At 47.3% G+C, this 15926-nt stretch overlaps 1 protein-coding gene across 3 annotated transcripts in view; it reads right to left on the reverse strand.

The window, feature by feature from the left end:
• The window catches only part of Gfra2 (GDNF family receptor alpha 2), a 95517-nt gene that overhangs the window by 52487 nt on the left and 27104 nt on the right, over positions 1-15926 (reverse strand). For all 3 annotated transcript variants that reach the window (XM_005070976.4, XM_005070978.4, XM_005070977.4), the window contains one exon: positions 6454-6808. In XM_005070976.4, the coding sequence (XP_005071033.1) occupies positions 6454-6808 (355 nt within the window). The remainder of the gene's footprint in view (positions 1-6453; positions 6809-15926) is intronic.

Raw genomic sequence — 15926 nt, forward strand, 5'->3', positions numbered from 1 at the left:
AGGGACTGCACCTCCTCATCAGCGCTAGGTGTGAATTGGGGGGCAGGTGCCTGGAATGTAGGCTAGATGGGGAAGCCCCTGGACACAGCCTTGCTGCTAGGCCGCCAGTAGCCACAGCAGGACGTTGCAGACTGTACCATATAATCTAGGTATGTAGGCTGGAGCATCTGTGACTGGATATCCCCCAGAGACTTTTGTAAAATAATATTCAACATTTCTGTCTTGTGTCAACATGCCAGAGGAAGTTCCAGGAAGAGCCCTTCCCTTGACCCAGAATGAAGAAGAGCAGGGACTCAATGAGAGCCAACATGGGTCATATGGAAACAAAGTTGCTAGGCAAAGACACACACACATACACACACACACACACACACACACACACACACACACACACACGGGCAGCTCACAGCTCCTGCCTTCTCAGGCAATCTCAGCAGTGAAGCTTTTCCCTGATCCAGGCTAGAAAGCTCCCCAAATGAGACTGAAGCCTGCCTTCTATAAGAGGGGTACCCTCTCCAGTATCACCAGAGTAGACCTAGGAGGTATCAGAGAAAAACTGGGGTTTCTTGAGAAGCCTAGTAAAAAATGTTATCATCTGAGGGTGCAGATTCCTGATCTCACTGCAGAGCCAGCCAATACAGTGGCACCAGGAAGTCCTCCAATTCCCTCATCATGAACTCTCCAACACAATGCCAGGCCCAAAACAGATGATCAACAGGGCATTATGACATGAATGAAGAATGGTCACAAGACCCCCATTCTCCCAGCTAGTTGATTGCCTGAAGAATGACTAGCTGGGTTCCAACTAAGACCTATCCTAACCTCCCAGGCCAGTGGCAGACATCACTAGTCAGCCACAGCTCTTTGCTACTAGATCAAGGGGGAAATTCTGTACCCAACCCCAGGGAGCTGATAATGTTATCAGGAAAGATGGAGATTCTTCAGAACCCTTCTGGAATCTAATGAACACAACAAGGTTCTCTCTAAAATGTGTGCCCAAAACTTGGTGTATCACATCAAGATACACCAGGCTTCTCTTTAAAAGGGAGTAAAAGTAGGGAAGTTCTTAGCATCCCTAGCCCTTTGAAAATAGTCTTTTGCTGCCATTTGGAGATGGTCTGCTGAGAACTCCAGCCAACACATCCTGTAAATTCAAAGAGAAGCACATTCCAGGGAGTCAAGAACCAAACCCCGGTTTAGGACAGGCTGAAGGAGGATGCTACCTCCCTCCACTCCATATCCCAGCCATCCTCTCCTTCAGAACAAAGATAGCAGCCACAGCACAGAGTGGCCAAGACAGTTGGGGTAGCCCCAGGCTGGAGTCTATTTACGCACATCCTCAGCATCCAGAGGTTAAGTCACAGCTCTGTAGATGGCATGGGTCCAGCAGGAGGTTATTTATAGCCTTCTGACAGACCAGGAGGAACAGAGCAATTCACCAGGCCATTTCCAAATGCGGCCTGCAAGAGATAGTAAGACAGCAATCATCTCCCCACAATCTCAGAACCCCCACAACACGCACATGCACACATGCATACACAGAGAGAGAGAGAGAGAGAGAGAGAGAGAGAGAGAGAGAGAGAGAGAGAGAGAGAGGAATCTAAGCATATCCTTACAGCGAGTGCAAACTGAGAAAATATAAACAATAATGCTCAAAAATTTAAAAATAGCTCACAAACCACTGGACCCTGAAAAAAATTCAGTTAGCTTCCACAGACTCCTTCCAAAATGTCCCCAGCTCTCTAGGCTCTCTATCAGATGCTTCTAAAGGAAATGTGTCCCCTGGTCATCTTTAGATCTTCAGTTAGCTTAAGTCCACAGCCTTGAGGGTTTTGGGACAAAAACCAAAGAGCGGAGCCTGGTATGTTAAGGGATGGCCTCCCAGCCATCTAGATATACAATGAGCACAGCATGACATTTCCATTCCCAGAAGCTCCATCTGACCCTGGTCCAAAGGGAAGTGGAGAATTCAGAAGAGTTTCCATTAACTCCAAGACCCAGGTAGGAGATATCCTTGTTTAGCCAATGCTTCTTCAAACCCTAGGTCTAGAGAAACCCACCAAGCCTCCTTTGTAGTGATTTTAAAAGACAGTTCAGCAGAATCTACTGTACACCACACAGGGGGAGTGCAAGGATGCTACTAGGCCTCCTAGTGTATCAGTGGACCACTCCCATGCCATGCTACCTAGGTTTTGGCAAAGCTGTGCCAACTCCAGAATTCCTGGACCAGGACTGATTCAGGAAGAAGCCTAGAGATGCATGGGTCCCCTCCACAGAATGAAGACCAGTAGATGAGGCAGGACCGGCTAAGTCAGGACTAGATGCTATAGAAATGGAGCATGGGGGCTAGGCTCTAGGGGATTCCTAATGATGAGGGCTCCATTTCCAAAGAATCAACCCCCAGAGAGGTTTTTCCCTTAACCCCACCTAACCCACTTTATTAGCATACATAAGAGAGAGAGGGTCTTCCATTCCTGTTCCAAACCCCATGACATTTGGTGTCATTATTTTCATAAGATGTCTACCTGTGTGCCCATTCTGGAAAGCATAAACCAGGAAAGACCAAGCCAGAGGAAGGAAGAACAGAGAACACCTTCCTGGGCCCAGTGCAGAGTCAAGCCCAACTTGAGGTTCTCCAGGTGCCCTTTCAAGCCATTTTTAACCTAATAGAGTTGAGATTAGCACCAACAGGATCACCAGGGAATACTGAGCAGTGGCACATGGGTCAGAGGTCACAGCTATGGAGCTAGACAAAAGACAGTGCTTCTTTTCCTTCTAGGCCCATCCTGGGAAGATCATGTGGAGAAAACCCTTTGAGGTTGACTCCAGGAGCAACAGGAAGCATCCTGGAAATCACCTGGAAATACTCCAGCCCACACATCTGGGCAATGAGAAAAGATCCCAAAAGATGCCTTGGATAAGAATCTTTGCTTGATCAGTGTAGAAAACAAGAGCCCAGGGAAGGTCATAGCCCATTAGGAGGCTATTCAGGAGACCACACACAGGTCTCCAACTTGGAGTCCCACCCACCACTGGCCTGCCACCCTGCATTTTCATCTCTGTGTTCTCCCCAGCATGTCTTCCAGCACACCTAAAGCTTCAACTCTGAGTTGAGAGCCAAGTCCCCGCAGGAAATTTGGCTGTGCTATGACATCCCCCAATGCCTCTGCCAGACTCATCCTAGATGCAGGTTCTTTCCTCATTCCTATCCTTCTTCCTCTGGGACACCATGTTACATCTGTATACTGGAGGGTGTGGTGAGTAAGACAGGTACAAAGATGGGTTCAAATACTGTCCTGGTTGGAGACAGGAGCTCCTGTAACCTCATCTTGAGCCAACATGAACTTCCTACCTGACAAACCAAGTCTTGTGCCCAAGTCAAAACTCAATGTGGTGTTGTCTACAGACCCCTGCTTTGCAGTCCTTGAAGTCCACAGATGCAAGGGGCTTGTTTTCTTGGCCAGTCCTTTACTCCTCAGAGTCCTCTATCTGGACCCTCACAATTCCCAATGGTGTTTAAGCATCTGTTCTGATTCCACCGTAGGCTGTTTACTCTCCTGATCATAAATAACTGTTCCAGAAAAATAAGCAAACAAAAAACTCTTTCTATTCCTTAAATCAATAAACGACGTTATCAAAATGTTCCACGGTCCTCCATCTCACACATGACTTCCCCCACAGGAGTTACATGTCCTATGAACCACCCAGCCTTCCTCAAAATGATACTGACAAGCAGGAACATGGGCCTGTCACTTATCTGCTTGGAGGCTCTTGACTTACATATCTGAGCAGCTCGACCCTAAACACCTGCACAGACACCCTGAAGCTTGCTGGCTTTCTGGACCAGCCTGGCCCACCTGTAGGCACAGGGTCCTGAGCTGGGATTCATGCTGCTCTGTACCAGCTCTTCCAAGACTCTGCTGTTCATTGTTCTGTTGTTATGGGTTGTTGCTGTGTATGATGGAATCTAGCAAGCTTACCATTTAGCCCACAGGGGATACTGTGTCTCCATCTATGTATTAGCATGCTCCCTTCTGTGTTGTTTTAGAAATTCCATGGTCCATCCAGCTTCCCCTTAATCCAAGTCACCAGGAAGCTCAGAACTGATGTTCAGTGCTCTGCCTGCCTGTACAGTCAAGGCTTTTGCTTGCCCCTGCCTTCCAGGGCCCTCCGTTGTCACTGCCAACTCCTCTATTGTAGTAGGTACAGGCCTATTTCACATTCTTTCATCTGTTATATTTAATGTACCCTTCTTAAAAAGCAGACTCAAAATTCTATTTCTTCACGAGGTTTTCCCCGAGCCTTGTAGCTAGCTCAATGCTCAATCCCTTCTCTAAACACTGTGAGAGCTTGTTTTCCAAACCAAACAAAAGTGGAGCCTCCCATTCCAGCTGCACACAGACCCAATTCCCCAGCGTCCAAAAGAAGTTATGTTCTGTTCTGTGTCCTCCTGAAGGCCTGCTGCTTTCTGAAGAAAACAGTTTAAACCCAGCGCCTCTTCTTCTAGCTAGAAGCTGGGCCACAGCGATTGGCTTTCAGCACACACAGACACACATGCACGCATGCACACTTGTATGGAGGTACCTGGCTTGGCAAATTCTTCCCTCTTGAACCCCTTTCTTCTGGACTCTGAGTCACTGCTTCTTGGTTTTCCTATACCCTCCTCTGCATCCCTGTCTTCTGCTATACTGTTTCTGCTCCTCTCTTGCATGTGCATGGGCATTCCCAGTAAAGCCAACCCCGTTTCCCTCACCAATGGCTCCACTATCCCCTGACCACCGATGATGCCCCAGTCACCTCCAGCCTGGACTCCCTTCATGGGCTCCATTGACCCTCCTCATTATACAACCGGGCTTTAATCATAATCAAGAACCTCAAAACACCTATATCCATCCCTTCTCTTCAGCTTCGCCAGTGTAAGCACCCGAGATGGTCATCACTCTGGTCCCTCAGACACTGCGTGTCCAACACTACCCCTGCAGAATAACTCCATTGTCTCACAGTTATTCAACTAGAAAACAAGCAATTGCCGGCCACACATCCATCCAATTAGTGTGTTGCTGAGTATTCCCCAAGGCCACACTCTGAATTCAGGAAGAGATGCAGAGTTCTGCCTCCAGGAGACTTGCAGACAGACAGACAGACAGTCTGGTCAAGTCTACTTATCGTCTTCAGTGAAAAGATCCACTTTTCTTCATTCCTACAGGCATTCCCTTAGTCCAAGGTGATATGCCTGCTGTCATTCATGCTGCACACTTTAACATGCATAGTGGCAAGAAAGAGTATTATGCAATCGCAGCTATAAAATGTGTGTGGCCTACAACCTGGGGCAAGAGACATCCTTAGTCTATTCCCTCCCCTTCAAAGATGACAACACTGCCTACCTCAGAGCCTCTCCGCAGGGTTGACAGGTTACAAGCATGAAGCCTTTAGACAGTGTCCAGACACAATAGACAAACTGAGACTACAGCAATCTTCCCTTCTCCTCCTCAGTCCTCAAGACCCCATCAGGACTTCCGGGCTCTGTCAGATGGCCCTCCCCAGTGCTCCCTTCTCTGCAATCCATGCTCCACTGAATGGGGACCATGTCTCCTCCTGTGGGATGTGTGCTCGGTTGAAAGCAGTGTGCTCATCTCTCCATGTATAGAGTATAGAGCACTTCACATGACACGGCTCAATATATCAATACTTAGCAACAGGAAAAGCACAACAATTGCAAAAAAAAAGCAAATTTCAAACTAGCTATAACCAAATTTTAAAAACCCACACCTAATAATTAGACTATACTTATTAGCTATGTTTGTTATACACCAGGTTTTGTGCTAAGGTTTGGGCATGTAATCACATGCAGAATAATGCTGGGATATTATTTTACTTCTTGTTCCCGGGTGAAGCAATGAAAACTCAGGAAATCTTAAAAACTGACTCATAGTCACACAGCTTGCAAGTGGTAAAGTCAGGATTTGAACCCAACACTGTCAGACTCTAGAACCTAGACCTCACCCAACACTAGCTTGGCTTTGCTCTCAGTCTGCAGGGATCTGGCTCTTAGATCATATTCCTCTGCTGGGAAATAGCCACAGGCTTAAACATGGAACAAAGACCTTCGACGATCCCTACCTCCTGTTAGCAATCCATGATTTGATATTGTAGTTTGTTTTGGCATCCCTTGAAGTATTTAGCATGAAGCTGCACACAGAGTAGAAAATAATAAACCCATGCTGAATGAAATATCTGGGTGACAGACAGATGAATGAAGACATTATGGATGGACAGAAGAGTATATGAATGAATCAAATGAATAGGTGGCAATTGATTTCACCTATGACCAACCGGTTTTAACCTCAACACCTTCTGCTGGGCTCATTCATGGTCATAATCCAAGTGACCCTAAAACACAGCCCAACCATGTGAACCCCCAGAGTAGATGGCCACAAGTTCCGCGGCTCCTACCTGCACAGGTGGTCTATACGGCACAGGGTGCGCAGGTCCAGGCAGTTGGGCTTCTCCTTGTCCTCGTAGGAGCAGCTGGGCAGAATGGTTTGCCGGCGACGCTCAGCACATGCCTGGTCCTGACAGGAGCAGAAGAGCATGCGGTAGGTGTACTCGCTGGGCACACGGTCGAAGAACTGGCGCAGGGCCTTGTGGCACTTGCGGCGGTTGCAGCGTTCGGTGGACGAGATCTCGCGGTTGCAGATGGAGATGTAGGAGGAGCGAAGCTTCTTGCAGTTGTCGTTCAGGTTGCAGGCCTTGGCGGCATCCAGGCAGTGATTGCTCTTGGCGCTGACCACTGGGTCTGCCCCCGTCCCTGGAGGAAGATGGAGAACACTAGTCAGAGGTACATAAGGATGCAAGGGGAGAATACACATGGCCTCTCAAGACTGTATGCAGGCTTCTTTCCTAGGTTCCCTTGTCTTGGAATAAAGATCATTTCAAAGCATGTATAGCTGTCGCGAGCATTAAAGATGTTAATATGCAGGTGCCCAAAGTACATGAGACAGACAGTTCCAGGAAAAGGGTACACTGCACGAGAGAAGAATAGTTCAGAAAGAGACTCATCCCAAAGTCTTAGACTAGCCCCAGCTTCAGAAGCTTGAAAGTGGCTGTTCACAGCCCTGTTTACTAGGGCAGGAAATAATATGTCTGCCTCAAAGTCACATAACCAGGGTCCCCTGACAGTTCTCCAGCAGCACAATTCAGCAGGACTTCAGGGAAGGGGCACCAGTGGCATTTGGAGTGAGGAACACTCATTACTGAGTCTTGTCAACGAGGATGCAAGCGACATTCCAGCCACCCTCCTCACCCCTACCCTTGTAACCGCCAAAACTGCTCTTCTATCCAGAAGGGTGCGGCTGCCACTGCCACCTAAAAGGAAGCACAAGTCCTCTAAGTGTGAAGGTCAGACTGTCCCAGCTTCAACTCTGACACTGCTGGATATATGTCCAACCATGAGCCAGATGGGCTGGGTCTCTTGCCATACTGTTGTGACTTTAGTAAAGGAAACGTCTGAGGTACATAGCAGGGTTCCTGGGAATCATACAGCTACTCAGTGGTGGCTGTCCCAACCCCACAGATCTTACTTGTGCCAAGAAGATACTCAACCCAGAAACCATCTCTACCACCAGCTGGTTACCACCTGAAAGACCCTCTTGCCCAACTTGGTAACAGGTAGAGGGAGGGGCAGGACTCCCAATCTGCACATGCCCAATTGAGATCTCCTGGGACCAGTCAGGTGCGTAGTCATCCAACCCAAGCTGTATTTTACAGGTAAAGAAAATGAACTTTGCAGAGCTGCCACAGCCACCCTGAACACTGACAGAAGACTAGAGGCAGAGGCCAGTTGCTCGGCACCATCACATGCCCAGGCCAGCGGTGACTTCTTCTACCCTGCCAGGTTCAGTCTTCCCTGTGTATCTCCCAATACAAGAACCTGCCATACCGTAAGGGAGACTCAGGCTGGTAGAGGCCATGGCCCCTCTGTGGGTATGCCTGGTGGCTCAGCATTTGAACATTCCTGGTCCTGATTGCTGGATCATTAGATAACTACAAAGTCCTACCTCTGCTGGGTGCCATGCTGGGAGCTGAATACTGAAAAGTATTAAGAAGTCCCCACTAAAGAGCTGACTACTCCAGCCAAGAAGCCAAGAGGCAGAACCAGGCCCTGTCGAATATTAAGCCAGCCTTTACATCCTGACTCAACTATTCATCAGCTCAAACTATTCTTTGCCTCAGTTTGCTCATCTGCAAAATAGTACCTGCCACAAAACATCTTTGCCAGCATGAGAAATCACTCATAACTTTCTTGATTTTAGCCTGTCTTCTAGAATATTCCAATTGGCCGTGTCTTTGAGGGAGTCTCCTGGTGGTCATGTAAGGCCCTTAATCTGCCACCCCATTTTCTGCTCCCATTAAAGCAAAGCCACTAGTTGTCTTCCCCATCTGTATCTTGCTCTCCTTGCATTTTCTCTCAGACCCACATCAGCCTGGCAGCTGTCCTCCCTGATCATAAACAGGAACCTGCAGACCTAGCCTTTCCAACTGATGCAGCAGCAACCCTGGACCCAGCATCTCATTCACTTCCACCTGGGTCTTCTTCCTCTTCTGTCTTCATTCTGCCCTCCTGATACCTCCCTGCTCAGGTTGCTTTGTTGGTTCTTGTCTGTGCTCCCCAGGGCCCAGCCCCCCTCTCCAGGCACCTGAGTCTACCATTTTATCTCATGCCATTAAACACCATTAGTTAGTCTCCTTCCACATCCTGAGACCTCTCTGGCAAAACCCACACTCATCTGTTCACCACTACTTAATAATACTACCTGAAAATCCAATACCCTTGTGTCAAACCCAGAACCCTGGTGGCTCAGATAACAGTAACTCTATCCTGGAAACAGCCACACCAAAGCATCTCATTCACAACCACATTAGGAAAACCAGGAATTCTACCTTCAAACCTACCCAGAATACACCACTTCTCACTGCCACTACCACCTCCAAGTTGTCCTCACCATGCCCAGTTCCCCAGATTTCACAGCACCCTACAATGACCTCCTCTCATGAGAATTTCAGGATCCTAAGGCACAGAGGTGTGTCCCTCCAGTGTTCCAGGATAGCCACTGGCTTCTTCACTCAGTGGCTTTAGCATGAGCTACAAGGCTCTGTATTTGCATTGTTCAATATGGTAACCATTGACCATTGAAATGGAAAGATGAGGAAACACACACCAGATTCTAAAAGCTTATTAAGCCAAACAGTATCTCACTAATAATTTCTTTGCTTTAATCACATATTGAAGGGATAGTATTTTGGACATGAAGTATTGAACATAGTACCAAAATAAATTTCACCTATCTTTCTTTCCTTTTAATATGACCACTAAAACACTTAGAATTCCGTGTGCATGGTGTGTCATGTACTTTTAAGCAGCCTTGCTCTGTCTGACCTTGCCCCTGATCCTCCTTGTTGGACACTCTACTTCAGTACTAGCAGTCATGGTCTTCTTGGAACAGGTCAGTGGTGGCCTGGTCTTGGGGCCTCTGCACTTGGTGTTTGCCTGGTCTACAAGGCTCTCCTCTTACCCCACACTGATTAAATGGGTCAGGTCTCTCTGCTCAAATGTTAGCTGCCCTGTGAGATCTTTTCTCGCCTCCTGGCACACAGCACCCCAGTACTGCGTCTACCCCCAAAATGGTCTGTGTTTCCCACAGCATGCAGCAGCAGCAGCAGCCACGGTGTATATACATGACTCGTTTCTTATATCAAAATAAGGCAGAGGTCATGCTATCCTCCATGTATCAAAAGGAAGTATTCCATATAAAGAAAAGACTAAATATTACAAGAACAATGTCTGGTTTACAGTAAAAGCTTGCAAGTTTGTTTATATTCTGAAGGAAGCAAAATTGACACAAACCAAGTGACCACGGACAAGATGACATTTATTCACGTGTTAGAGGTGGCCTAGGCAAGAAGGGATCAGAGCGCAGCAGTAGAAGAGACTCGAATTGAGCCAAACAGCAACCTTGTAACACTGGGGAGAGCAAGGTTCCTCTCTTTGTGCTGAGATAAAGGGGAAGGGAGTACAGGCAACAGAAAATTATTTGGTAATAAAAGGAAATGAGCTGTCACACCATGAGAAACTCATGAAAGCAGCAGGACATAAGATGCTGAGCTGAGCTGAGTACATGACATTTTGGAAGAGGGAAAACAATAGAGATCGGTAACCATCAGAAGTTGTGGGGGAGGGATGAGTGGGCAAAATGTGGGGTATTTTCAAGGTATTCTACATGATACTGTAATGGTCAGCAGGCAATATGCCTGTATCCAAGTCCAGGGAATATACCAAGCGTGGATCCTAATGCCAGGAGCAATAAGCTGTGGGTATAACAGTGTATCGCTGCAGTCAGTTGTAACAAGGTACTACCAGAGTAGGGTGTCAGCAGTGGGGAGGGTGAGGAAGCAGCGGGTAGACAACAACCTTCCGTCTTCCATCAGGCTGTGAGTGCGGAACGGCCCTAAAAGACACTGAATCTCTTTAATATGGAATTTGAGCAGGGTACAATGGCTCACTTCTATAGGCGCCGCACTCGGGGCTGAGGTCAAGCTCAGCTACACAGTGAGTTCCATGCCCTCACGGCTCATAGAGGGAGACCCTGTCGCAACAAGAGGGGGAGAAGGAAGGAAAGCAGAGAAGACAAGAAAGAGAAAGGGAACAGGCTGAAGTGAAACTGAGGCAGAAAAAGAATCAAGATTTATTTTCCTGGTTTTCTTTTTCCCAATAAACAGCTTTTGACTAAGGAGATGGCTAAGTAGGTAAAGTGTCTGCTACACAAACATAAGGACCTGAGTTTGGATGCCCAGGACCCACATAGAAAGAAATAGAGATGATGGAGAGAGAGAGAGAGAGAGAGAGAGAGAGAGAGAGAGAGAGAGAGAGAGAGAGAGGGCAAAAGAAGCATCTATAACTCTAGTGCTGGGAGAGTTAGAGAACAGGAGGATACCTGAAGCACACTGGTTGGCCAGCCTAGCCACCTAATAAGCTCCAGGGTCAAGGAGAGACCCTGCCGTAAAAAATAAAATGGAGACATGATTGAGGAAGACTCTTGACATTGATCTATCTGGCCCTCACTTGCAGGCACACACACAGGAACATATACACCACACATACAACACATGCAAATTTAAAGAGATTCATGTATCCATACGTACACATGCATACATATGTAAGTATGTTTATGTACCAGACACTTCCCCAACCACTAGGCTGCCACCTTGCTGAGACAGCTGGGGACAGAAGAGCTGCCCATTTGAGCCAAGGCTAATCCTGAGCTCTCCTGAAAGAGTTCAGGGTGCAGAGAGGAAAAGACCTGTCTGGAGTTGGGGGGCGTGGACACAATGATTTCTTTGCTAAAACTGACCGACTCCCTGGGGAAGTAGGAAAAGGGGTCCCAGGCAGAGGAGGCAGCCGAACAATGCCTGAGAAAAGCGCAAAGAAAATCATGCCTAGAAATGGAGAAAGATCAAGGAAACGAGCAACGAGCAGGAGCGCTGGACGGCGGGCAGTTAACTTGGCCATGCTGGAGCCTTGACCTCCGCAGCTCTGAGCTGCTATTCCACCATTGTGCAGGCTGTGCACAGCCCCGAGGAAGTCTGCCAGCACTAAGGCTGATGTGGCCTGCCGCTGTGGGGATGCTCTCCCAGATCAGACAGTCCTCCCTGCACTTGTCAGATGTGGGCTGGCTGGCAGGAGCAGAGAGTGAGTGGCCCGGGGCCAGGGGGGTGTGGGGAGCGGTGGTCTCTGCAGAGCAGCAGTTGACAACCGCGAGCAGAGCAACAGCTAATTTAGGCCTGTGGCTGCATCTCGGTTCCCCCCAGGTGCTCTGTTCCCCTCCTCGCAGCAGTACTCATAGCTAATGCCAGTGTAATTACAGCCCCAGTGGCTTCCATTTGGAGCTTGAATGGGGAAAGTGTTTGCTATGGGGTGGCACATGTAAACCCCTGGGCCTCAACTTGGTAAATTTCCTAGAAAAAAAAAATCAAGAAATGCAGCAGTGTGAACAACAATTGCCTGGATGCTGGGAAGATGCCCCCTCTGACTTCAGGAGCAGGAGGGGTGGTGGGGTGCTCCACTGTAGAGAGATCCACCCCCTCAGAACTGGCCGAGCTGCCCGCTTGAGCATCTGTTATGCTCAGCACACAGTCAGGTGCATGCAAGCCGACGTAACAGGTTTGTGGTACAGTATGCCCCTTTCTGGGCTAACGCATTTCATCCCACCCCAAGGCCTCTCTTCAGCACCTGGAAAGAAAGTCTGTGGAAGATTTCAGACACAAATTTCTACCCCCAGGGTTCCTTAACCTCCTCAGCCTATAGCTCCAAAACAAAAACATAGAGCAGACAGGGATGGAGATTCCAGAAACGTAGGCCCTCTTAGTCCCCATCCATTCCCTGTGCAGATGGCTAAGACCACATAGACCTCAACAGAGACTTGGAAGCTGAAAATTAATGCCAGGCCCTTTGACCTAGGACTGCATGTTCCTGACAGGTGTTGCTACTCAGGCCCTATGTGGGTCCCCTAAGCCTGTAGAGAGAGAACGAAAGAGGGCCAAAATATAAATGGCAGTCACCAGGGGAGAGGGAGGCAGGATCCAATGGCACTTGGCGCTTTCCAAAAACTCAAGAAATCTCTCCACCCAGCAGCTCAGCTCCCAGAGACACATCTTGGCTTCTTTATCCCTTTCCTTGTTCCTCCCCACTGCAAGAGCCAAGAAAATGGGAACACAGCTTGCTGAGGACGGGGAGTGGGTCTCACCACACAAGGGTCTACACCAGCCTCCCACACCCCAGGGATCCACAGCACCAGGTTGTCCCCAGATAGTGTGGTACCCTTCAAACTGACATTCCCTGAACGGCTGTTCTGCATTTAGTAGAGTTGAGTTTGCCAAATAGGCCCCCGAGCATGACCCATAAAATTTAGGACCTTTTAAAGTATCACTTCTATTAAAGTATCACTTCTACTAATATTTAATTATTTTTTTCTTTAAAGTGTGTGGGGGGTGCTATGGGTTAAGTGAGTGTTGTACCACTGAGCTATTCCCTCAGCCTTTTTACTAAGTTACTCAATTGGCCTTAACTCGTTCTATCATCCAGAGAGCCCTTGAATAAGTGATCCTCCTGCCTCAGACTCCCCACACATTTGGGATTACAGACCTGAACTACTAGACCTGGTTACCTCCCTTCATTATTTAGTGAAAATTGAAGTTTTTCTTTAATTGATTTGATCTTTAACATAACATCTCCATTAGCTCTGAACCTGACACATTAAAGCCACAACTTTCAATTTGTTTTTCAGTTGCGTGTCATATCCATCTCAAAATCCAACTTTTTAACTGTGTATGCACTCAGAGGCAGGAGACTAGCTGTGAGCAGAGGTGCTCAAACTTCATAATCCCAGGCATGCACAAGACCCACTGAGTCATAGCCTCTGTGGCTGACACTTGGGTTTTGTATCTTCCCTATGATTCTAAGCTTTCTTCCAAAGTTTGAACCCAAAACCTAGAAACAAGGCTCAGGTGCTAGTGACCACACCCCAAATGCACATCCATGGGCACACAAGCACACACACATAGTACACCTAGCTCACAATTGACCATAGCCACTTGAGCAGAAGGTAGCTTTTGTAGCTGTCTTATCACCTAAGCAAGATTCTTGGGCATGTTTGTTCCTCCTATCTCCTCCCTGTCCTCAACCATCAAGGTATACTTCCCAATCACAAACAGGTAGGCAGAAATAAGAGTCTCAATCTTTTGAGATACGCACAAGTCCCAGGGACCTAGATACCTCAACTTCCCTTCTTGCCAGGAACCTTCCCTTCTTGCCCACGGGTCACTTGCCCCCAACCTCACTTGCACAAGTGTGCACACAAAGGCTCTCTACCAACAGCACCATGGCTTGGCAGTTAGCAGTCAATCAAACAGACATCAGCCAACAAATATTTTCATGAACTGACCACACACCAGGGCCAAGAAGATGGAGTCCCTGTTATCCAGGGTCTTTCATTCCAGTGACAGGAAAAGTGGCAATAAAACACACACACATAAAAAGATTTAAAGGGTTGATAAGTGCAACGAAGGAAACAAGAAAACTCAGAAAAGAATGAGATGCATAATGTCTGCCAGGAGGTGACATCAATTTGAGAATTGTGAGCAGGAGCACAGCACACATAAAAACCCAAGGTCAGAGAATTACAAGCATAAGGAAGGTCACATGCAAAGGTCTGCAGACAGGCATGGTTTTGGCATGTTCCCAATCCAAAAAGAAATGAATAAATGAAAAAGAATGGGGTGGCTGAAGCTTCTAGAACAAAGAAACAGTAACTAGGAGGGGCAGTCAGGGGGTGCCATAGGGCCTTGTAGAGCAAGATAAGAACTTCAGATTTTAACTCTAAAATGATAAACATTTGGAGGAGGGGAGGGGAAAACACAATAGCTCATTCATCAATACATGGAAGGTTGGTCTACTAATAAAGGAGGTGGGAGAAATGGACTAAAGGGGAGAAGGGAGTTTCAGCATCAGGCCAGACAGGTGAACTTTTGGGCAGATGGTCACTGTAGCCCATTTTCACTTGGCACATTAAGTAGAAAGCAACAAAACAGAACTGGCTGGATTCTGAGTGGGAGGAGAGAGAACTCAAGAAGACTAGAGTGTCATATTCCAGTTAGATGATGATGATGTCATTAGACAAAGAATTCTGCGAAGGAAAGAGGAGACCAGAATTGGGTATTTAAGAGTGAAACTTGGTTGCTATGAAAATTCATACATGGCCAAATGGAGACAGAAGAATCAGAGAGCCATCGCTAGAGGCACGAAGCTAGTCATGTCTTAACTGACATGAGGGGCCACCAAACTCAACAAGACTGCCTAGGTTAACCATTAAAGATGAAAAGGTCCCTGAATGGGACAGGACTATGGATGCCAATGTTTAGTACAAAGGAGAAGCAATGGAAATTGAGTTGGAAGAAATCAAGAGAATCTAGTTTCATGGAGTTGAGTTTCATGAAAGGAAAGCAGAATCAACTGGATGGTCAACAGACCCCAATAAATTAGGAGTATGTTAACAATGAGATAAAGAATAAGCAGGATGGATGACTAGAAAGAGGAGAGCAGGAGAAGAGACAGAAGTGAGGAGCCCATGCTGTAACCTGTCACCCATTGTCCTCAAGAGGCCACTCAGCTACAGCTTCAGTTTTGCAACCAGCAATCTCTGAACTCTCTGCCAGCCCTGATCTAGGACTGCTGGAGAGACAACACTAATTAACAAAGTTGAGAAGATTCCCCATTGTCTGAAGCTCACATTCTATAACAAAGGGGATGAGAATCATGGGCAAACAAAAACTTGCCTTTTGCCTCATAGATTCCATTCTCTGCCTCTGGTTATTTTTAAGAATGAGTCCTCTTGCCTAGCAGTGGCTTGGGAAGTGCAGCTATCTAGAAATGGGCACTAAGTAACATAATAAGTGTGTAGAAGTTACAGGAACCTCTTTGAGCTTCACTTGTCTAGTGTGCAAGATGGGACCACAGTGTGTGTGTGTGTGTGTGTGTGTGTGTGTGTGTGTGTGTGTGTGTGTGTTTGGTGTGCATGGGCCATCAAAAGTGATACAGGATGATGAAGATCAAAATTCCCACTGGAATTTGGATGTAAGATGCACGTTTCCCCAAGGGCCCATGGATTGAAAATTTGGCTAATCCCCAGCTACTGGGAGATGGTGGATTTGAAGGTGGGGATTACTTGGAGGTCTCTTCATCATGGGGTATATGCTCTTGGAAGGCAGCACTCACAGAATGGTGGTTCTAGAGAAATAGAGAATTGTCATAAAAGTCTGAGTTTGGTAGAGAATTGTCATAAAAGCCTCACCCTCTCTGCTCAAGATCAAGATGT

Source organism: Mesocricetus auratus, unplaced genomic scaffold (assembly GCF_017639785.1).
Source record: "Mesocricetus auratus isolate SY011 unplaced genomic scaffold, BCM_Maur_2.0 Super-Scaffold_2245, whole genome shotgun sequence".
Taxonomy (NCBI): Eukaryota; Metazoa; Chordata; class Mammalia; order Rodentia; family Cricetidae; genus Mesocricetus; species Mesocricetus auratus.